Here is a 22254-nt window from a genome sequence, read left to right on the forward strand (position 1 = left end):
CTGCCAGCCAGGGCAAAGAAGGTGACTTCTAAAAATGGTTTCCTATTCAGTTGACCCAGAAACCCCCACAAAACCATGCAAATCAAGAGGTTCAAAACCTGCACATGTTCACTTTAAGAACACTTGTGAAACGGCCCAGGCCATTTAGGGTATGCACATCTGAAAAGCCACCAAATATCTGAAGGATACCCCTTTACAGAATGTGTGCCAGGCAGTTCTGTCGTCACAATGGTAGTTTGTAGGTGCGCTCAGGCCAAACTGGGGCTGGACGCAGGGTCGGTATAGTCCAGAGGGCTGTTTTTACTGTACACGTTCAAAGATGCAGAGAGCAATGCTGAACTGAAGGGCTTAGATGCAGACGCTCTGGCCACGGAGCACATCCAGGTGAACAAAGCCCCCGAGAGGTGGCACAGGATTTACAGAGCTTGTGGTGGGTTCACCCGATCCTCACTGACCCTGCCACACTGAAAAAAGGACAGAAAATCTCACTGAAAAAGGAGATTGTTCCTAAACCGGAAGAGGGGGTGGCACAGAAGAAAAACATACCCCAGAAGAAAAGAAACAAAAACGTAATGGTCTGGGAATAAATGCTGCCAAAAAATAAATGCAAGTAAAAAATAAACAAATCCAAGGTAGAGTGGTTAAAGAGTTCAGGCTTTGTACAGGAACAGGCCGTGCTGGCTGGACTGGTTTTTTTTTTTTTTTTCGTCTGGTCAGTGTTGCCAACATACTGAAGTCCTATGAAACCTCTTATAAGGTCAGAGACCAGACTCTACCACTCACTAATTAGGTAATCTGGAGCAAGTTACTTCTTTGAACTGCAGTTTTGTTTGTAAAAAAGGCAAGAATAATTAATTCGAGAGACTGTGAGGATTAAACAAGATGCCTGAGGGTTACCTGGCGGTATCTAGACAAAGTACCCTCTTAAATGATGCAGTAGTGTTTCTCTCACCATTATCATGAAATGCCACACTTAGTGTATGCTCCTTAGCCAAAGGCTTTCTAACTATTTCCAGTGAGGAAATGTATATTCCACAAGACACTTCTTTTGCCAAAGGCTTAGATGAAATGTTTTCACTCAGTTGCTACTTCGAAATCACTTGGAACCACCCCACCCACCAAAAAAGAAGACAAGTTTGAATGATAGTAAAACTTCATTTTGAGAAAATCTTGAACACACTGTTATTTAAAGATTGCATGCTAATATACTAAGGTTCATTATTACTTTCAACACACTATGAAGGTAGTTACGAAAAAAAACAGTTTTTTCATGGCTAAACTATGGAGGAAATGGTAGCCCACTCCAGTATTCTTGCCAGGAGAATCTCATGGACAGAAGAGCCTGGTGGACTAGTCCATGGGGTTCCAAGAGTCGGACACAACTTTGCACCACCACCACTACGGAGGAAATAGAGCCTGTTAAACAGTGAAAAGAGTGAAGAGCCCAGCGGAAGGCAGAGCTGATAATCCAGAAGCTCCAGAGGTACACAGGATGCGCAACCACTTGGTTGTAACTGAAATCAGACTAAAAAGTCTATTTAGCTACAAGTCACTCATTCATAGTTTGTACAAGAGTAACTGTCAAGCCTCCTTGGGAAGCAAAGGACAAGTGTTTTGAATGTCCAAGAAGCCATCATATTAGCCCTTCTGAATTCTCTATACACAATCCTTGCCAATTCTATTTTTGTGTGAATCTGTGTGAATTCAGTGTTCAGTGGTTGTATATCCGGGGTGGAAAGAGAAGAAAACTGCTGCATGGTCAGTGAATAAGAATTATAGGGTCCAGATATAGTTCACTGGTAGTCTGGCCTATAATGCAACAGTCCTCTATTTTTAAAAAAATGACTGACAGAATGCTTACTAAGGAGATGGAATTAGAATAAGCCATACTTGAGGTCACTTGTTATATCCCGAACTTAAAAAAAAGGGATCTCTGTGGACCAATGGCTGGGACTCAGGAAATGCTTCACTATACAAAATAATTCTTTAAAGGACAGTTTTTTAAATAGGATTTTACTCTGTAGCAAGTGTGTAATAAAGAAAAAGTTTATGTTTAGGAATACCCATTAGGGATTCCTTTTCCCAGAGTTATCTCCACATGAAGGGTACATGTAAATAACCAACAGAAAAGAACTTGCACAATAGAGACATCATGTTTGCTTTCTAAAAATTTCATTGAATCTTGACACAATGGCCTAGCTTTGGGTAACACAAAGGATGCCAAACTTCAAAGCAAAATGGAAGACATCTTCTGAAGAGGCAGATGCTCAGTTCTGAACTTCCCGATGCAGTTAGCGTTCCAAGTGAACTCAACAGGATGAGGTAAAACCTTTGCTGCCTAACGCGGGACACAGCTGCGCTCTGCGTCCCCGCCGCCAGCTCCGAGGGCCCTCGCTCTGGCAGGAGCTGTTCAGCCGGCGCCGTGAGCTGCGCCTCTCTGCCCGAGGGCCTCCTGCACACAGCACAGCCAGCCTGCTCTCTGGGCCCCACGGAGTCCTGAAACATGTACCAGGCAGTGGAAAGCCAGGTTTCAAGAAGTCGAAGTCCTGAGTGCTCTGAGGGAAGCAGGAGGGCATTCAAATGAAAGATTAATAAAAACAACCTCTACAAAGTTCATGGAGGGGCCTGAAGATGAAAACTAAAGTTTTCCGACCATGGAACGAGTTGACCAACACCCAGGGATTGGGCTGCTTGCCTGAAGTGGGAGCTGAGACAGAAATTCAATTCTTTTGAGGATTTATATACATGGTAACTGGCAAAACACATGATAGAACAAAACACATCAATTCCTTTCTTTTGAAAATGGCTCCAAAGGGAGAGTGAGGCTTGAGTCCTTCTTCCATGGTCCTGCCTATTCAGCCATCCAGAGCTTGAAGGTCCTGTCATAGGAGCAAGTGGCTATGAGCTGCCCATCGGAAGAAATGTCTAGGCCCATCACTTTGCCTTCGTGGCCGGCCAGAGTCTTCAGAGGGGACCAGCCTGGGTGAGTCCAGATCTTGGCTGTGTTATCATAGGCACCAGTGAGCAAGAAATTCCCATGGATAGCTACAAAAGAGAAGAGGAACTACTTCAGGAATTGAAATATTCAAAACAGTGTAAGAAAAAAGAACCCAAATCTGCGGGGTGTGTGCTCAGTCGTGGCTGACTCTTTGTGACCCCATAGACTGTAGCCTGTCAGGCTCCTCTGTCCGTGGAATTTTCCAGGCAAGAACATTAGAGTGGGTTACTTCCCTGGCGGTCCAGTGGTTAAGACTCCATGCCTCCATTGCAGACGGCATGGGTTTGACCCCTGGTTGGGAAACTAAGATCCCACATGCCACATGAGGGGGAAAAAAAAAACCTAAAGCAATCAAGAAGACTGGAGTGGGTTGCCATTTCCTCCTCCAGGGGATCTTCCCGACCCAGGGATCAAACCCGCGTCGCTAGCATCTCGTGCACTGGCAGGTGGATTCTTTACCGCTGTGCTACCTGGGAAGTCCTCAAATCCACTATAACATGCTATTTTCAAAAAGATGGTATTTTGGCATTCACAAAATGCCAACACTCCAATCTGCATTTCTACTAGTCCTCTAAAAAAAAGGCAACAACTACAGACTTAGGGAAACAAATAACATTATTAAGGTCTTTTGGCTCTTTCCCTGAGACTACCTATTCAGAATAATATTAAGAATTAAGTGCTTGGACCTTCCATGGAAAGCAAAACATGCAGAAAAGTCTTCTTTACTTCCTAGCAACAAGAAGTATGCAGTCAGCTCTGTCTGAAAGGGTGGTTGAGGGAAGGAAATTATCATTTGTTCCTTCAACAGGGTCCAAATTCTCTCATGTTCCCCTTCCAAGTTAAGCTAACCCCTGGCCTGCATTTCACGCAAATGCAATCTGTCTGTCTAGTTAGGCTTACAACAGAAGGAAGACTCACGCTCAAACTTGACGCCCGTCACTAAGTTCTGATGGGCAGGGATGGTATAGACACAACGTCGCTGTCGAAGGTCCCACACTTTGCAGGTGTTGTCACCACTGCCAGTTGCAATGTGGTAGCTGTGGGTCAGACATAGTGATGAAGTCAGAAACACAGAGTACCTGCTGACCAATAACCCTGTCCACCCCTCGTTCAGTGAGCTTATTTACCCATTGGGGGAGAAGTTTATTCCATATATTTCCTTTAGGTGACCTTCTAGGAACATGATACAACGTCCTGTGCGCAGGTCCCAAACTCGACCAAATGCATCCAGTCCCCTGATAAAACAATTCATGAATGAGTATTTTGAACCCAGTTCTCTGTGGAAGCAGGCAGATGTCAGAGGTGAGACAACTGAGCTGCCCCGGCTATGTGGAAGAAGCCTTACCCAGTGCCAGCCAAAGAGCCATCTTGATGGAAGGCAATGTCATACACACCCATGCTGTGGCCCTCCTGATGCAGGATCTCCTCTTGAGCTTCCAAATCCCATAAGCGCCATGATCGGTCATAGCTTAAAAAGTCAAGCTAACAATTAACCAGCAGATACTCAAAGTGTACAAAGTGCTATAAATTACAAGTGTACAAAGTGCTTCAATGTACCAAGTGCTGTCAACAGTTGTAGCTCAAGTTATATTTCTGAAACTACTCATACAACCATATTAACAAATTCTTTTCTGGCATAAATAATGTCTCCACAACTAAGCATATCTGTCTTGGGTGCTAAATGGGAAACTATGGACTGCCTATGCCTAAAAAACTACTTCAGTGGCTATTTTAAAAAACAGAATTCCCTTAGAATGGTCCAGAACAAAGACTCTGTTGCCTACTTTCTTCCCCAATTTCACTGTTATGTCCTTCCATTCACTGAGCATTTACTGGGTCTTAAATTGAATGCTGGGGATATAATCAATCACAAATAGATCAACAGAATATAACACAATAGACAGTATACAAATAGGCCCACATATACATGGTTAAATGATTTTCAATGAGGCCACCAAAGCAATTTCAGTAGTGAAAATCTCAATAAATGATGAGAAAACTGTAATTCATATGGAAATAAATATAAAACAAAAAATCCTCAATTAAAAAATGGGTGAAGCACCTGAACACTGGACAAAAGAAAATACACAAAGGGTCAATAAGCATATGACTCAATACCAAGAGTCATCAGAGTAATAAAAAAACTGAAACCATGAGATTTCACTACACACTTGCAAGACTGGGCAAAATGATGAGACGGGCAATGCCAAATGTTGCAAGGATGTTAAAAAAAAAAACAAAACATAACACTAGAATGCTGGGAATGCATAATGATACCAACACTACGGAAAACCACTTCCAAATTTTAAAAGTTAAATATACGTCTACCCTATAACCTTGCAATTGCATTCTAAGGTATTATTTATTCAAGAGAAAGGAAAGACAAATATGTCCACAGAAGTACTAGACGAGAGTATGTATAGCAGCTTTATTCTTATCAGCCAAGAGCTGGAAACAGCCCAAGTGTCCACCAGTGGGAGAAGGGATAATCTGGCAGTTATGCAACTGAATACTTCTCAGCAATAAAAAGGAACTACTGATACATGCAACGACAAGAATGAATCTTAAAAATGTTGTGCTGAGTAAAAGAATCCAGACACAAATGAGTTTATAAGGTATGAATAGATAGACTTAATTTATGGTGGCAGAAATCAGGGCAGGGGTTGTTTTGGAAAGGGGAGTTGGCTGGGAAAGGCATGGGGGAACTTTCTGGGGTGATGCAACTGTTCTATCAACAAGTGCATGGCTGTGAGCACAAATGATGCCATCTTGGGCCCATACAGTTCTTCCTGTCCTCCTGCTGACCCCACCCAGAACTGTACTGTGTGGTAAATCACTTTTCTATTGTCAAGGGTTTTTATTAATAGTTAATAGATATTGTTTAACAACCATTAGGACCAGGAAACCTCCATGCTCTGTTAGTCGTCAAACAATGAAGATCTTTGCTGATGTATTCCCAGCACCTACTGGTTACCCATTCATAAATCTTGACTTAGGAATGTACTTCCTACTTCCAAGCACAGACCCCCATACTCTAGGTTAACTATAAAATTGCCACAACGGCTTCATAAAGGTTCAGTGTAGCTGTGAATGCTTCAGGACTGCTGACTGCCAGATCCCACCCTGTAAGTGACCCTATAATAAACTGGTCCACTGGTTATATGGATGGAGTTGTCCACCTTGATTACTCATCTCAAAATGCTTCTCAGGGACATCCCTCGTGGTATGGTGGATGAGAATCCACCTGCCAATGCAGGTGGGTTCAATCCCTGGTCCGGGATGATTCCACATGACGTGGGCCACCCATGTGCCACAACTCCTGAGGCCTGCGTGCCTAGAGGCTGAGCTTAGTCAGCAACGAGCAGCCACTGCGATGAGAAGCACGTGCACTGCAACAAAAGCAGCTCCCGTTCATCACAACTAGAGAAAGCCCACAAGCAGCAACGAAGATGCAGTGCAACCAAAATTTAAAAAAAAAAAAAGATGACTTCTCAGTTTGGTGGGCACTTTTTGTTCCCTTGGACCTCCAACAACAGGGATGTGGGTCATGTGAATGTATGCATTTGTCAAGACTGACTAAATTATACACTTAAATCCATTTCACGGCATGTAAACGGTAACTCAAAAACTTCCTTAATAGATTCTGGCCTCACTGAATTTATAGAATCAATGAAAGAGACTGATCTATAAGCAGTGAAGTTATAATACAACGTATAACCCACTCTGCCGACCCCCTCCACCAAAAAATGCACTTCTAGTATTGGCCAAGAAAGAGAACGGGGAAAAACTCTAGCTTTCTGGCAATTAGTGACCGAAATTTCAGATTAACTGCTATTTAAAGCCAAATACACTTAGCCTTAACTGTACCATATAGTCTTTTTTGATTCTGGTTCATTGCATTCCAAGAAAATATTACCTGAAGATCTCTACTCTAAAAATTTCCTTGGCAGTTATCCATAAAGGGTTAACAAGGTGCCCCAGGCCTGTATGGACGAATAAAGAGGATGGCTTACCAAGTGGTACCTAAGAAGCGTCCTGATGGATGCCACATTACACGGGCCACACGCACTGTGTGGCCTTCAATATCTGCCACCGGTTCATCACTGAAAAGGAACCAAATATTGTGAGTAAACTATTTTACAGTCGTGCAAATATTCACTGAATTCTTTTCCTAACTGTTGAGCACACAGGCACTCATTCTGCACGGGCTGACAGGCCAAACTGTGCCTGTCATCTGTTAAAATGTCAGGGCCAACAGTAACCTCACCACTCCCCAAGGTTATAGAAGCTTCAGGGCTGTCACACGTGTCCACAGGGGAACTGCCCGCTCTTTGCTGTTCAGTGGCTCAGCTGTGTGCTACTCTTTGCGACCCCGTGGACCGCAGCGTGCCAGGCCTCCCTGCCCTTCACCATCTCCCGGAGCTGGCTCAGACTCATGTCCACTGAGTCAGTGATGGCACCCAGCCATCTCGTCCTCTGTTGTCCCCTTCTCATCCTGCTTTCAATCTTTCGCAGCATCAGGGTATTTTCCAATAAGTCAGTTCATCTCATCAGGTGGCCAAAGGATTGGAGTTTCAGCTTCAGCATCAGTCCTTCCACTGGATATTCAGGGTTGATATCCTTTAGGATTGACTGATTTGATCTCCTTGCAGTTCAAGGGACTCTCAAGAGTCTTCTCCAACATCACAGTTCAAAAGCATCAATTCTTTGGTGCTCAGCATTCTTTATGGTCCAAATATCACATCCATAAATGACTACGGGAAAAACCATAGCTTTGATTATATGGACCTCTGTTAGCAAAGTAATGCCTCTGCTTTTTAGTATGCTATCTAGGTTTGTTATTGCTTTTCTTGCAAGAGGCAAGTGTCTTTTAATTTCAAGGTTGCAGTCGACATCTACAGTGATTTTGGAGGCCAAGAAAATAAAGTCTGTCACTGTTTTCATTGTTTCCCCATCTATTTGCCATGAAGTGATGGGACTGGATGCCATGATCTTAGTTTTTTGAATGTGAATTTTAAGCCAGTTCTTTCACTCTCTTCTTTCACTTTTCATCAAGAGGCTCTTTAGTTCCTCTTTGCTTTCTCCCATAGGGGTGGTGTCATCGGCATAGCTGAGGTTATTGATATTTCTTCCTGCAATCTTGATTCTGGCTTGTGCTTCACCCAGCCCAGCATTTCTCATGATGTACTCTGCATGTAAGTCAAATAAGCAGGGTGACAATATACAGCCTTGACGTACTCCTTTGAAAATTTTGAGAAGTCTGTTGCTCCATGTCCGGTTCTAACTGTTGCTTCTTGACCTGCATACAAGTTTCACAGGAGGCAGGTCAAGTGGTCTGGTATTCCCATCTCTTTCAGAATTTTCCACAATTTGTTATGATTCATACAGTCAAAGGTTTCAGTGTAGTCAATGAACCAGAAGCAGATGCCACAGCACTTCAATAAACACTGTCCTTCTATTTCAGTTCACTATGTCAACAAACTCTTAATTCTATACCACTTAAGATTAAGAAAAAAATAAAAGATACTTCAACCTAACAAGCAAAATAATTTCTCTGAATCAAAGGACTGCTGAGATTCTAGAAAGAAACATACTTTGATAGAGATGCAGGGCGCTATCAAACAGTTCTGGTCCAAGTGGATTATAGATAATTTCATTTCAAACTTCAGCTTGTTCAAGGATCCACATGAAAGAAGAACTCCTAAACAGAGGCTTAATTTCTTTTCAGTGGCCATTAAATTCTACTACCAGCAACAGCGGAAAGAAGATCTGAAACACCAGTGAAAGGAAATAAACACAAACCCTAAAGAGGGCAATTAAAAAGGGAACACTGTTAATGTGCATACACAGAACTAATCAAAGCCCTAGGGGAACAAATATTGCTAGGTATCACCAAAGCCAATTAAAACTTGCTGTGCTCACAGGTGAGATCCTGTCTAGCAGAGTGGAGACACTAATTAGCTCCTCACAAAATCCTAGAACAAAAGCTTCATGTGCTTTCCCAAGGAAGGAAAACTAAGCAACTGAATTCAGAAGTCTTTTAGGCAACAAGGTACTTCTAACTATTTCTGGGCAAACAATAATCACAAACACACTAAAACAGACGAACAAACCTGTTGTAATTAGAAAATATGGTTTAGGTAAAGGATGACGATGTTGGGAGGAGACATCACTTCCCTGGCAATACTGCTAGCCATAACCTTTCCCTCCCCTGTGGCTGTTTGCTAAGAACCAGTGTGCTGTCTGGAGTATTATTTTCAGTCAATCTATTGCATGGCAGGTATAAGGGATCGTTACCTGGAGCCAGGAAAAAGTGGTCACTATAGTAGAGGCAAAAACCGAGGTACAGAGTTCTAGGTCCCTAGGGCCAACCCATCAACTATTTACTGTGTTGACGGCCGTGTGGACAGAGCAGGAAATATTCACCTGTCAAGGCTCCACAGCTTCACAGAACCGTCAGCAGCACAAGAGGCCAGATTGACGTCTTTTTGGTCCAAGGAGACCGTGGATTTGGGGTGGAATACGATCGCTCCCACGTTTGTGTTATGGCCTGAAGGAGTGTAAAAGATGGAAATTAAAGGGCCGCTGTTCCGTTATAACTTAAGTGTAAATATACAGAATGAGGAATATTATATACGCACAGTTCAGAAAAAGTGAACCTATAAAGTATTAAAGTAGTTATTCAACTAGTAAAAAATTGAACTTTTAAAATTTAAACTAATGTATAAATTACATTAAAAAAAAAAGCTAAACACACCAAAAATGTTTCTTGCTTTAGAGATTGTAAATGCCAGACTGGGGCTGGACATGAGAGAGAAATATGCATATAACGTCATTATCATTCAGCCTTGCAGTCAAAGAAAACCAAACCAAGTCAGATCATATCAAGAATTAATCATGTGTCTACTGGGTTTGAGTGTCTGATAGAGCTTGAAGAGACAGAGTTCGAATTGGGAAAAAGACCAAGATTTAGGTAAGAGTATGACCCACCTCGAAGGGTGTGAAGGAGGTTGCAATCTGGAACAGACCAGAGCTTGCAAAGCCCACTCCTATCAAATACAAAGGAAAGCATCTCAGCCAGGGTTGGTCTGGGAAGGAAAAGGTATCTTGGTAACATTACTAAAGGACAACTTCTTCTTACCCCCCAAAACCGTTACAGTGGCAGACAAAAAAAGAAAAGGCTTATCATTTGAAGGGTATGTAGGAAAGCTACAGCCAGGTCTGATGCAAACAAAGGCCTCTACTGGACTATAAATATTACAGCACAAGCTGCTCTTAACTTTTGGACCAATTTCTAGGGAAAGTAGGACAAATTAAACTATCTAACTGTAATATTAATAATGATATTATCTCCTTAAATATGAATAGCATATTACTACTTACAAAGTAATTAAAAAAAGCATATTACTACTTACAAAGTAATTAAAAAAAACTGCTTTATTTTGAAAAATTCCAACAAATTACTTTTTTAACATCTCAAATGATCCTTATAACAGACTTGTGAGGTCCCTAAGACAGGAACGATCATTTCCGCTTTACTTGTGTATTCACTTTATTTTCTGTGATCAACTTTTTAAATGGAGTAGAGATGATTTACAATGTCGTGTCAGCTTCTGCTGCATAGTGAAGTGAGCCATCGCTACTTTATAATAAAGAGAGCTGGGGCTTGAAGAGGTGGACGGATCTATGTAGGTCCTTGGTTTTCTCCTGAATGGCAGTCTCGATTTCTGCCTAGTCAAGTAGCTTCTGTGTACAGTGTAAGGAAGATTGCCCCTCACTAGATGACAATGTCCCACAAGGACACTAAGTAACTGAACAGAACAAAACAATAAAGTTTTCACATCTTAAAGGTTTTTTGCATATGCGATGGCAAAAAGAAAACAGAATAAACACAAAAACGGTAATTCGCTTTACTTTACAGATAAAGAAACTGAAGCTTACAGAGATGAAGTATCTTGCTTAGGTCACATAACTGAAAAAGAAAAGCTCTATCAAAGTGTGTATAGTTAGTCCATAAACTCCCTGTATTAATATATCTGCTCCAAAATGATGCTAATGCCAAGAATATGACTGACACATGCTAATTGAAAGCTCTATTATAAACTACAATGGGTACATATTAGCATCTCTAGTTTGATGTGATCATGAGCAGCAGAGGAAAATGGGATAGCAATGGCCTTCTATTTATTTTTCACCTTTTTTTTGAAAGTCGCTCAGTCGTGTCCGACTCTGCGACCCCATGGACTATACAGTCCATGGAATTCTCAAGGCCACAATGCTGGAGTGGGTAGTCTTTCTCTTCTCCAGGGGATCTTCCCAACCCAGGGATTGAACCCAGGTTTCCCACAATGCAGGCGGATTTTTTACCAGCCAAGCCACCAGGGAAGCCAAGCAATGGCCTTCTAAAACAAAAGTTGACTTCCCCCCAGAACCCCATTTAAGGAAAACAAAACAAAACAAAACAAAACACTGTAAAATGGGACTTACCAACAAGCCGTGGCCAGCATTTTGGAATCGGGGCTAAAGTGACAGTAGGAGATAGGCCGATCATCCCCAATCTGACTGCAGAAATTATTCAAAGACTTAAAAAAAAGACAAACAAGGAATCATTAAATGCTAACCCAAGATTTTCTTGGCTTTTCCACCATAAAAAGAAAAAAAAAAAAAAAACCCCTTTTCAGTTTTAACCCACCCTAAGATTCCCCACCCCTCCTTTTTTGTCAGGAGACACTTCTACAAATGAATGAATGAATGAAAAGAGTCAAGGCTTCTCTGGAACGCCCCCATGCTGTCCTCTGCAGTCTGTGTTGCTAGCTTCTCTGTCAGATAAGATAAACCAGAAAGCCATGGCAAGACCTAAAGCACAGTCTAACATATTAAAAGGGATTAAAGCACAGGAACCATAGGCCTCTGCCTGGTACAAAGAACAGTAGGTCCCCTGCCACCTTAACCGATGGATCCTCCCAAGCAGCAACAGTGCAAGCAAAGAAGATGATGTACAGCTGCCTTTATTTGCCAGAGGCGGGCCAAGGTAGAACATTTAATAAATACTGCAGAAATCTTTAAGACATTGGGCAATCGCTGACAGCGTCTTACTCGGAGAGATTTGTGCAGCTCTTGCATCTGGGAGGTTCTAGTTGTCTCAGGAATCTCTTTATGGAGACGGGCCTCTTCCAAGCGTTTCATTGCCCTGTAACACAGAAAACAACATTACCCTGGGCAAACAGGCTGGAAACAAGGGTCCACAGAAGTCTCTGTACCTCTCAATTTCAACTAACAACCACAGTCATTATAAAGCAGATCCTCAGTCCCTGAGAGGAAATAAGAAGTATGCTTCTTCCTCCTCCTCAAATTTCTCCTTACCTGGGCAGTGAGTAATTAGCAATCCACAATCTAGCAATCTTCAGGCTGTTTGGTCCTTCATGGTACCAGGTCTGCTGATACTGAAAGTTAAATAAGAGCAGAAATGTCAAGCCTGAAGCATCCCTGCCTTTTTCATAGCTATCAATTCCCTACTGTAACTGCCCAGAAGAAAGGTGAATTAGTTCAGTATAATATGATGAAATCTGGGATATGAGCTTTCTGCTGTGTTTCTTTCTATGAGTTCTTATTGGATGGTTTCTGGTTCCTTTTTAAAAGAAAAACCAGGAATGGTGTGCTTCTTTCCTGAAATGGGAAACTCACTTACCTCCGTTTGTATCTACAAAGGAACCACAAACAACTGCCAACAACTATTCCTCAACAGCAGTCTCCAACCCCTGCTCTGCCCCTCATCCGAGGCAAAGCAAAGCTCTGAGAACAGAAAACAAGAGAACTGCCCCCTTGTTTCCTGCATGCTTACACTATGAAGCCAAGGACGTATTTTACCTCTTCTTTGGACTTCTTTGATTTCTCATCATCTTTTTTGGTCTTTTTTAAGGCATCAGTACCAACCACGGAGAGGATATTTCTTAACCTGTAACAGAAAAGATCAGAATTTAAATAGGGTTGAAATAAGGTAAAGTAAGACCTTCACTTTACTTCACTCTGTGCCACAGTGTGTTGGATACTCTTGACACGTTAAGTACAAAAAATGACTAAGAAACAGCCCTTGACTTCACAGGGTGCTAAGGGGAATCATGAGTAAACAACCTAGATTTGGAGGGAATCAGCGAAGGCCTTATGGAGAAGATGCTCTCTAAACTGAGACCTCAATCAACCAAGTCACTAGGTCAAGAATGTTCGGAAAGGACAGCTAAGGCAGAGGGTTCAACAAATGTGAAGGTCTGGAGGCAAGAAAAGCATGTTGAGCCTGGAATCAAAACAGTTCAGTACGGCTGGAGCATGGGGTACTGGGAAAGGCTGAGAGAGAGAAATGACTGCAAATCGAAGGAGGCACCAGGTCACAATGCACTCCTAATGCCATGGTGAGGAGGGCTCACACTGGAGAAAGACTCCTGGAAAAGTATGGAGAAGAGATTAAAGAGGGAAGAACAAAGGAGGGCACTCAGTATACTGTGGTATCCTCCCACTTGAGTCTTAATGGACTGAATAAGACAGTGGCGGGGAAGACTCAAGACATTCACCTAAGGGACACAAACAGTAAAACTATATCCTTTGCAAGGCTATTAACAAAGTAACATACCATGATAGAGCATAATGTTGGGGCTTACTTTACTAGGGATCAGAGGTTAGGAAGGGCTTCTTTAAGGAGGTGGTATTTATGCTGAAACCAAAAGAATTAAAAAGCTCTAAAAGGAAAGAGCTCCAGCATTCTTGCCTAGAAAATCTGTGGACAGAGGAGCCCGACAGGCTACAGTCCACAGGGTCCCAAGAGTCAGACACAACTTAGTAACTAAATCATAACACAAAAGGCAAGAGAGGGGAACAAAAAAAGGAAAATTAAGTCGAAAGACAGAAAAAACAAAGCCTGGGTATCCTAAGAGGACCATTACGGCTACTGAGTCTAGTAAACTGGGGAAGAGTGGTACAAGGTAAGGATGAAGAGCATGTCAGGAGTTTTTTACTCTAAGTTTAGTAAGAGACACTGTAGGATTTTAAGCAAACAAACAATACAGCACATCTGGGGTTATTACAATAGTCTAAATTTGAAACTAGTGGAGGGAGAGAAAAGAGGACATCCCGGAGGTACATTTCAGAAGTAGAATAAACAAGATTTTGCTGATGGGTAACATAGAAGGTGACACAGGTTTTTAACTGAAAACTGTGTGAATGGTTGCATTATTTGCAAGGAGAAAAGGAAAAGGATGGAAAATAGATGAGTTCAATGTCAGTTCACTTCAGTTCAGTCACTCAGTCTTAACCCATGCCAGGCTTCCTTGTCCATCACCAACTCCCAGAGCTGACTCAAACTCATGTCCATTGAGTCAGTGATGCCATCCAATCATCTCAACCTCTGTGGTCCCCTTCTCCTCCTGCCTTCAATCTTTCCCAGCATCAGAATCTTTTCCAATGGGTCAGTTCTTCACATCAGGTGGCCAAAGGATTGGAGTTTCAGCTTCAGCATCAGTCCTTCCAATGAATATTCAGGAATGATTTCCTTTAGGATGGACTGGTTGGATCTCCTTGCAGTCCAAGGGACTCTCAAGAGTCTTCTCCAACACCACAGTTCAAAAGCATCAATTCTTTGGTGCTCAGCTTTCTTTAGAGACTAACTCTCACATCCATACATGACTACTGGAAAAACCACAGCCTTGACTAGATGGACCTTTGTTGGCAAAGTAATGCCTCTGCTTTTTAATATGCTGTCTAGATTGGTTGTAACTTTTTTTCCAAGGAGTAAGCATCTTTTAATTTCATTTAACATAGGTCCATGAATAAGGTAAATTGGAAGTGGTCGAGCAGGAGATGGCAAGAATAAACATCAACATCTTAGGAATCAGTGAACTAAAATGGATGGGAATGGGCAAATTTAATTCAAATGACCATTAAATCTACTACTGAAGGCAAGAATCCCTTAGAAGAAATGGAGTAGCCATCATAGCCAATGAGAGAGTCTGAAATGTAGTACTTGAGTGCAATCTGAAAAATGACAGAATAACCTTGGTTCGTTTCCAAGGCAAACCATTCAATATCATAGTAATCCAAGTTCAGGCCCCAACCAATGATGCTGAAGAAGTTGAAGCTAACCAGTTCTATGAAGACCTATAAGACCTTCTAGAACCAACACCAAAAAAAAGATGTCCTGTTAATCACAAGGGACTGGAATGCAAAAGCAGCAAGTCAAGAGATACTTGGAGTAACAGGCAAGTTTGGCCTTGGAGTACAAAATGAAGCAGGACAAAGGCTAACAGAATTCTGCCAAGAGAATACACTGGTCATAGTAAACACCTTTTCCCAACAACACAAGGGACAACTTTACATGTGGACATCACCAAATGCCAGATTGATTTTATTCTTTGCAGTCGAAAATGGAGCTCTATCCACTCAGCAAAAACAAGACCTGGAGCTGACTGTGGCTCAGATCATCAGCTCCTTATAGCAAAATTCAGGCTTAAACTAAAGAAAGCGGGGAAAACCACTAGGCCATCCAGATACGACCTAAATCAAACCTCTATAATCATACAGCGGAGGTAACAAATAGATTTAATGAATTAGATCGGGTAAACAGAGTTGAAGAACTATGGACAGAGGTTCATAATACTGTACATGGGCACTGACAAAAACCATCCCAAAGGAAAAGAAGTGCAAGAAGGCAAAGTGGTTGTCTGACAAAGCCTTACAAATAGCCGAGGAAAGAAGTGAAAAGCAAGGGAAAAAGGGAAAGGTATACCCAACCGAATGCAGAGTTTCAGAGAATAGCAAGGAGAGCGAAGGCCGTCTTCAATGACTAATGTGAAGAAACAGAGGAAAATAGAAGGGGAAAGACTAGAGATCTCTTCAAGAAAACTGGAGATATCAAAGGAACATTTCATGCAAAGATGGGCACAATAATGGACAGAAACAGTAAAAACCTAATAGAAGCAGAAGAAGATCACGAAGAGATGGCAAGAATACACAGAAGAACTGTACAAAAAAGATCTTAATGATCTGGATAGCCATGATGGTGTGGTCACTCACCAAGAGCCAAACATCATGGAGTGTGAAATCATGAGGGCCTTCGGAAGCACTGCTGCCAATAAAGCTAGCGGAGGTGATGGAATTCCAGCTGAGCTACTTGAAATCTTAAAAGATGATGCTATTAAAGTGCTGCATTCAGTATGTCAGCAAATTTGGGAAAACCCAGTAGTGGCCACAGGACTGAAAAAGGTCAATCTTCATCCTAATTCCTAAGAAGGGCAATACTAAAGAACGTTCAAACTACCAGACAATTGCGCTCACTTCCCAAGCTAGTAAGGTTGTGCTCAAAATCCTGTAAGCTAGGCTTCAGCAGTACCTGAATGGAAACTTTCAGATGTACAAGCTGGATTTAGAAAAGGCAGAGGAAACAGAGACCAAATTGCCAACATTCGCTGATCACAGAGAAAGCAAAGGAATTCCAGAAAATTCTGTTTCACTGACTATGCAAAAGCCTTTGACTGTGTGAATCACAACTGTGAAAAACTCTTAAAGAGATGTGAATACCAGACCATCTTACCTGTCACCTGAGAAACCTATATGCGGGTCAAGAAAACAACAGTTAGAACCTTATATGGAATAAATGACTGGTTCAAAATTAAGAAAGAAGTATGACAAGGCTGTATACTGTCATTCTGCTTATTTAACTTATATGTAGAGTACATCATGGAATTGCCAGGCTGGATGACTCACAAGCTGGAATCAAGATTGCTGGGAGAAATATCAACAACCTCAGATATGAAGATGATACCACTCTAATGGCAGAAAGCGAGGAGGAACTAAAGAGCTTACTGATGAGGGTGAAAGAGAGAGTGAAAAAGTCAGCTTGAAACTCAGTATTAAAAAATCTAATTAGATGGCCTCTGGTCTTAACACTTCATGGCAAATAGAAGAGGAAAAGGTGGAAGCAGAGACAAATTTCCTCTTCTTGGGATGGGGAAAATCACTGCGGATGGTGCCTGCAGCCACAAAATTAAAGATGATTGCTTCTTGGAAGGAAAGCAATAATAAACCCAGACAGTATATTAAAAAGCAGAGATACCACTTAGCTGAAAAAGGTCTATACAGTCACAGCTATGGTGCTTCCAGTAGTCACACATGCACGTGAGAAGTGGACCATAAAGAAGGCAGAGCACTGAAGAACTGATGCTTTCAAACTGTGCTGCTGGAGAAGGCTCTTGAGAGTCCCTTGGACTGCAAGGAGATCCAACCAGTCAATCCGAAAGGAAATCAAACCTGAATATTCACTGGAAGGACTGATGCTGAAGCTGAAGCTCCATACTCTGGACACCTGATGAAAACAGCCAACTAACTGGAAGATGCTGGGAAAGACTGAAGACAGCAGGAGAAGAGGGCAACAGAGGATGAGATGGTTGGATGACATCATCAATTCAACGGACATGAACTTGGGCAAACTCCAGGAGATGGTGAGGTACTGGGAGGCCTGGTGTGCTACAGTCCCTGGGGTTGCAAAGAGCCGGACACGACTTGGTGATTGACCAACAACAACAACAACCAACTTAGAGATGTCAAATTTGAGACTATAGAATAGCTAGGCTACAGAGACCCGGGAGTCATTAGACTCCATGCCATGGGAGTCCATATAAACTCCATATAAACCATGCCACGGGAATGGACCTGATCCCTCATGGTTGGTGTAAAGTAAAGTTGCATTGCTCAGTCGTGTCCGACTCTTTGTGACTGTAGCCTACCAGGCTCCTCTGTCCATGGGATTTTCCAGGCAAGAGTACTGGAGTGGGTTGCCATTTCCTTCTCCAGGGGATCTTCCTGACCCAGGGATCGAACCCAGGTCTCCAGCATTGCAGACACATGCTTTACTGTCTGAGCCACCAGGTGTAGGACAAGGACAAACAACAGTGGTTTATAAAGGTTACGCGGGAGGAAAACGAGGCTTAGAAGAATTAGCTAAAGAAACAGGAGGAAAACCAGGATTGGGTTTTATGGGAGCCAAGGAAAGGGAGTGTTTGAAGGATGGAATAGGTGGCAGTGTACTAGGGCTATTCTTAGTAAAGATGAGCTGATAACCTTAATGAACAGCCATTTCAGTGTGGTACTGGTCAATCAGTTTGCACTGGGTTGAAGAGTGGTAAGGGCCTTTAGAGGGTAAATGTAATAAGTGAGAAATAGTTGAGCCCCAAGTCCTGAAGAGGCAGGCAGGTCACATCCTTGTAACTGCACACGACTAGCCTGTCACTGAGAGATTTTGGAACTTCAGAATCACAAGAGTAGCATTATCTGAGGACAGTACCTCTTTTCAGTAACATCCAAAAAACACTTACCATCATGTTTTATGTTAATGACAAAAAACACGTTTGCTGTTTAAATTTTCAGAGTTCAGTGACAAATTTTACCCAAAACTGCACGCTAAGGAGAGGAAGGGGAGGGAACATGTTAACATCTTCACAGTTTATAAAGAAAAATTAGTAGAGGAGAATAAATTGGCCTAAGACTTAGATTATGGACTAAACCATATTCATACAACTTAATAGGATATTCTGTCAACATTATGTGAGACATCCTATTAAAGTTTTAGCTACAAATACCAACTAAATAATGGCAGAAAGTGAAGAGGGACTAAAGAGCCTCTTGATGAAAGTGAAAGAGAGTGAAAAAAGCTGGCTTAAACTCAACATTCAAAAAATGAACATCATGGCATTTGGTTGAATCACTTCATGGCAAATAGATAGGGAAAAGTGCAAAATGTCACATTTCATTTTCGTGGGCTTCAAAATCAATGTGGATGGTGACTGCAGCCATGAAATTAGAAGTCACTTGCTCCTTGGAAGAAAAGCTATGACAAACCTAGACAGTGTATTAAAAAGCAGAGACATCACTTTGCCGAAAAAAAGGTCCATAAAGTCAAGGTTATGGTTTTTCCAGTAGTCATGTATGGATGTGGGCTGTAAAGAAGGCAGATTACCGAAGAATTGATGCTTTTGAACTGAGAGGTTGGAGAAGACTCTTTTTTTTTTTTTTTTTTTTGGAGAAGACTCTTGAGAGTCCCTTGGACTGCAAGGAGATCCAACCAGTCAATCCTAAAGGAAATCAACCCTGAAAATTCATTGGAAGGACTGATGCTGAAACTGAAGCTCCAATACTTTGGCCACCTGATGTGAAGAGCCAACTCACTGGAAAAGACCCTGATGCAGGGAAAGACTGAGGGCAGGAGAAGAAGAGGACGATAGGATGAGACAGTTGGATGGCATCACCGTCTCAATGGACATGAGTTTGAGCAAGCTCCGGGAAACAGTGAAGGACAGGGAAGTTCATGGGGTCACAGAGTCGGACATGACTTAGTGACTGAACAACAACTAAAATTTGGAACTATAACCCTGTGATTAAAAAAAGAGTAAGTACTTAGAAAGGGTACCTTTCTCTTCTTTCAGCAGGACCTTCTCCAAAAAGTGTGATGGGTTCCCCCAAAGCTCTAAGGCAAGCTTTGACCTCTGAGTCATCTGTGGAAACGTTGATTTGCCGAGCTCGCTTCCTTCTCTCAAACTCTGCTAACACTTCTGCCTGTCTCTCACTGATGTGCTCTTCAATTTCAAACACTTCTCCTATAAACAGAGCAGGAAATATCAGCATAAATCACCAATCTTCTTGAATTAGGGAGAGAGAAATAAGTTCTTAGAACTGGAGTCTGCTTGCCTCTAGGGACACTTAACTAATCTACTAGAAATTTTACAGTTTCTCAGTTCATTAAAGTATGCCAAACACAGAAAACTAAATAAGGTTTTAAAGGCCAGAAACTGGTTCAAGTCATCTTGTTTCATTTGGCAACTTACACTTACATAAACACACAGCTTTCATGAGACAATGAGAATATAGAGCACTTTTAACAAGTTAACTAGGCTTTCTATCCATGGAAAAATAGAAACATTATTTTAACAGTTGTCAAGGTTACTTTCTGAAACAGTCTCAGTATAGGAACACTAACAAACGGAACAATAAACTGGAAATAATTACCATGAAAATAATAAGCCTTAACTATAAGGCTTTTTGGCTAATCTAGTAGCTAGTTTTAAAACTCACATAAAAAACAAGCATTTGGATGCGAAGTGAGAACAGTAGTGATGCAGTCATCTTTAAAATAAAAGGTTTAAAACTCATGAAAAGTGCATGTGGACAGAAAAGGTGTGGGAGGGCCGATGAGAAACGTGACTGAAGTCCTATCTGCGGAGAAGTCTTTTTATACCCTTCCATACTGTCTGAATTTCTTATGACAAACATGAATGATTTTATTTTAAAAATATAGTATACTACTAGTTACTGGCATGAAAAAATACCCTCAACAGTGTGTGCATACTTATTCGTGTACTTGTTTCCAACTCTTTGTGACCTGGTAGACTATAGCCCACCAGACCCCTCTGTCCATGGGATTTTACACATGTGAAAATACTCGAGTAGGTTGCCATTTCCTCTTCCAGGGGATCTTCCCCACCCAGTGATTAAACCCACCTTGTCTCCTGTGTCTTCTGCATTGCAGGTGAATTCTTTACCCACTGAGCCATCGGGAAAGCCCCTTTAACCGTATTCAGAATGACACATGCAGGTTATAAAACAATTTATCGTGGTTTCATTTATGGGAAAAAAATATATTTTTATAGCTTTATTAAGTTCTTGAAATGATATAGCCCCAATTAAAGACTACAGGTTTTTCTACTTCATATATTTCTGTATTGTTTAACTGCTTTCAAAATAAAGATGGCTACCACTTTAAAATTTAAAAGTGCTAATTTCATTTCGGGTGAAAAGCAGTTTGAAAACTAAAAAGAGGAGAATATTAGGAAACACAGTAGCTCCAAGCTAACGCCAGAACTACGCTAGATCTCCAGAAGACAAAGGGAATCACTCTGAATCCAAATGCACACTGAATAAATTCCTAGTAAAATTACTAATAATTCACTGAAGAAAAACTGTATAAAAGGTTTTAAGAAAAAGGTTCTCTGGATGATAATACCAAGGCAGGTAGGCAGATATTTGAAGTTTTTTGACATAAACTAATGATATTTAAGTTGAGGCAGGTAATCATTACAGAAAATTTGAGCACCAAAGGTAAAGATGAACTCACAATTTGCATCTTACCAGAGGTTATGTTAATGTTTCCTGCTTCAATTCCTGCTTTGAGCCCTTCTTTTCCCAAAAGCCCAGATTCTCCTTTGGCCAGACGCTCCCTCTCCTTCTCTTCCAAACTTCCATAATAGATGTGTGGTTTCTTCACAACAGGAGCCACTAAGTCATCTGGTGCCTTAGTTTTGGTTGCCTGCTAAAACAAAGACCTACATTAATTAACCTAAAACGTAATCGTAGCAATCGAATAGGTTTCCCAGCAGAATGCAGCTTATTTAGAGCTTCAAACCTATTTCTTCCCCCACACAAAGGACAAACCAGACACCAGTTAAAATGTGTCCTCCTTGATCTGGGGGTGGAAGGAGAGAGTGGTTCCAGTCTCTTAATCACTTAAGTTTTGCAGACAGGAAGAGATGGATAAAACTAGTCAATTTCTTGTGCTGATTTTTCTGTCAAAGGTTTTCTCTCGAACATGTTTATTTCATACAGTTGCAGCAAGTGCAATCTCTTCTTGGCTTTTAAGAAATTTCCAGAATTATTGCTCATCACAGGGGATTTCAAGGACAACTGAAATAACCAACGCGACGGTACGTGGGACAAGTTAGAAAGTTACTGTTCATACATTTCAAACGTTTCGGACATGAAGCAGTAGATATTAAGTTAGGAGGCCTCGTTACATCGCAAAGTGCCATAAATCTTGGCCAAGACTCTACTCCCTTTCAGAGCTCCGTTTCTGAACCAGACGGAAGAGATATTTACATTTCGGGGCTGTAGTGAGAGGTGAAAATGAGCTAAAACAGATGAAAGCACTCAAGAACTGGGAAAACACCACAGCCTTCCCCCTCGGCCCTCCACCGCCGTAGCCCGTTCCCTAACGGCCCTGTTTCGCAAAGACCCCCACCCCTCAACGCTCCCTGCCAGAATGAGACCTGTACCGTGGAGGAGGGTCGTGAGGAACTCATGCTGGGCTCCCGTGGCCGCGAAGCCCCAGCGAAAGCCGTGCTCTACGTTTCAGACCGTCCACCGCGCGCCCAGCAAAGCGGAACTGCGTCACCGACCGGAAGTGGTCCGAGGGCCGACGCACATCCTGGGCGGCGTGGAGCATTATG

At 41.9% G+C, this 22254-nt stretch overlaps 1 protein-coding gene across 4 annotated transcripts; it reads right to left on the reverse strand.

The window, feature by feature from the left end:
* Positions 1-1181: 1181 nt before the first annotated feature.
* PRPF4 (pre-mRNA processing factor 4) lies at positions 1182-22250 on the reverse strand. Of its 4 annotated transcripts, none has more exons than XM_061163391.1 (14): positions 22081-22250; positions 21161-21338; positions 19446-19632; positions 12866-12953; positions 12362-12441; positions 12095-12188; positions 11486-11580; positions 9989-10047; positions 9425-9548; positions 7012-7101; positions 4344-4466; positions 4126-4233; positions 3917-4035; positions 1182-3045 (listed from the first exon to the last, which is right to left on the reverse strand). In XM_061163391.1, exons 1-14 carry the CDS (start codon positions 22105-22107, stop codon positions 2852-2854), a joined length of 1566 nt encoding a protein of 521 aa, XP_061019374.1. In that variant the 5' UTR covers positions 22108-22250; the 3' UTR covers positions 1182-2851. The 4 variants fall into 4 exon arrangements, with proteins under 4 accessions (XP_061019374.1, XP_061019373.1, XP_061019372.1 ...); XM_061163390.1 differs by having other exon boundaries at positions 21161-21341; XM_061163389.1 differs by having other exon boundaries at positions 22075-22250.
* Between the last annotated feature and the right edge of the window lie 4 nt (positions 22251-22254).

Source organism: Dama dama, chromosome 16 (assembly GCF_033118175.1).
Source record: "Dama dama isolate Ldn47 chromosome 16, ASM3311817v1, whole genome shotgun sequence".
NCBI classification, from domain to species: domain Eukaryota; kingdom Metazoa; phylum Chordata; class Mammalia; order Artiodactyla; family Cervidae; genus Dama; species Dama dama.

What these genes read in the sequence shown, in the direction of transcription:
- PRPF4 (XM_061163389.1), bottom strand. Translation starts at nt 22,107, where the DNA reads ATGAGTTCCTCACGACCCTCCTCCACGGTACAG. An exon ending in CAAAGAAGTCCAAAGAAGAG is followed by an intron (nt 12,442 to 12,865) that starts GTAAAATACGTC and finishes TTTAACTTTCAG; the next exon opens with TATCAGCAGACCTGGTACCA. An exon ending in GGCTCTTTGGCTGGCACTGG is followed by an intron (nt 4,234 to 4,343) that starts GTAAGGCTTCTT and finishes TTGTTTTATCAG; the next exon opens with GGGACTGGATGCATTTGGTC.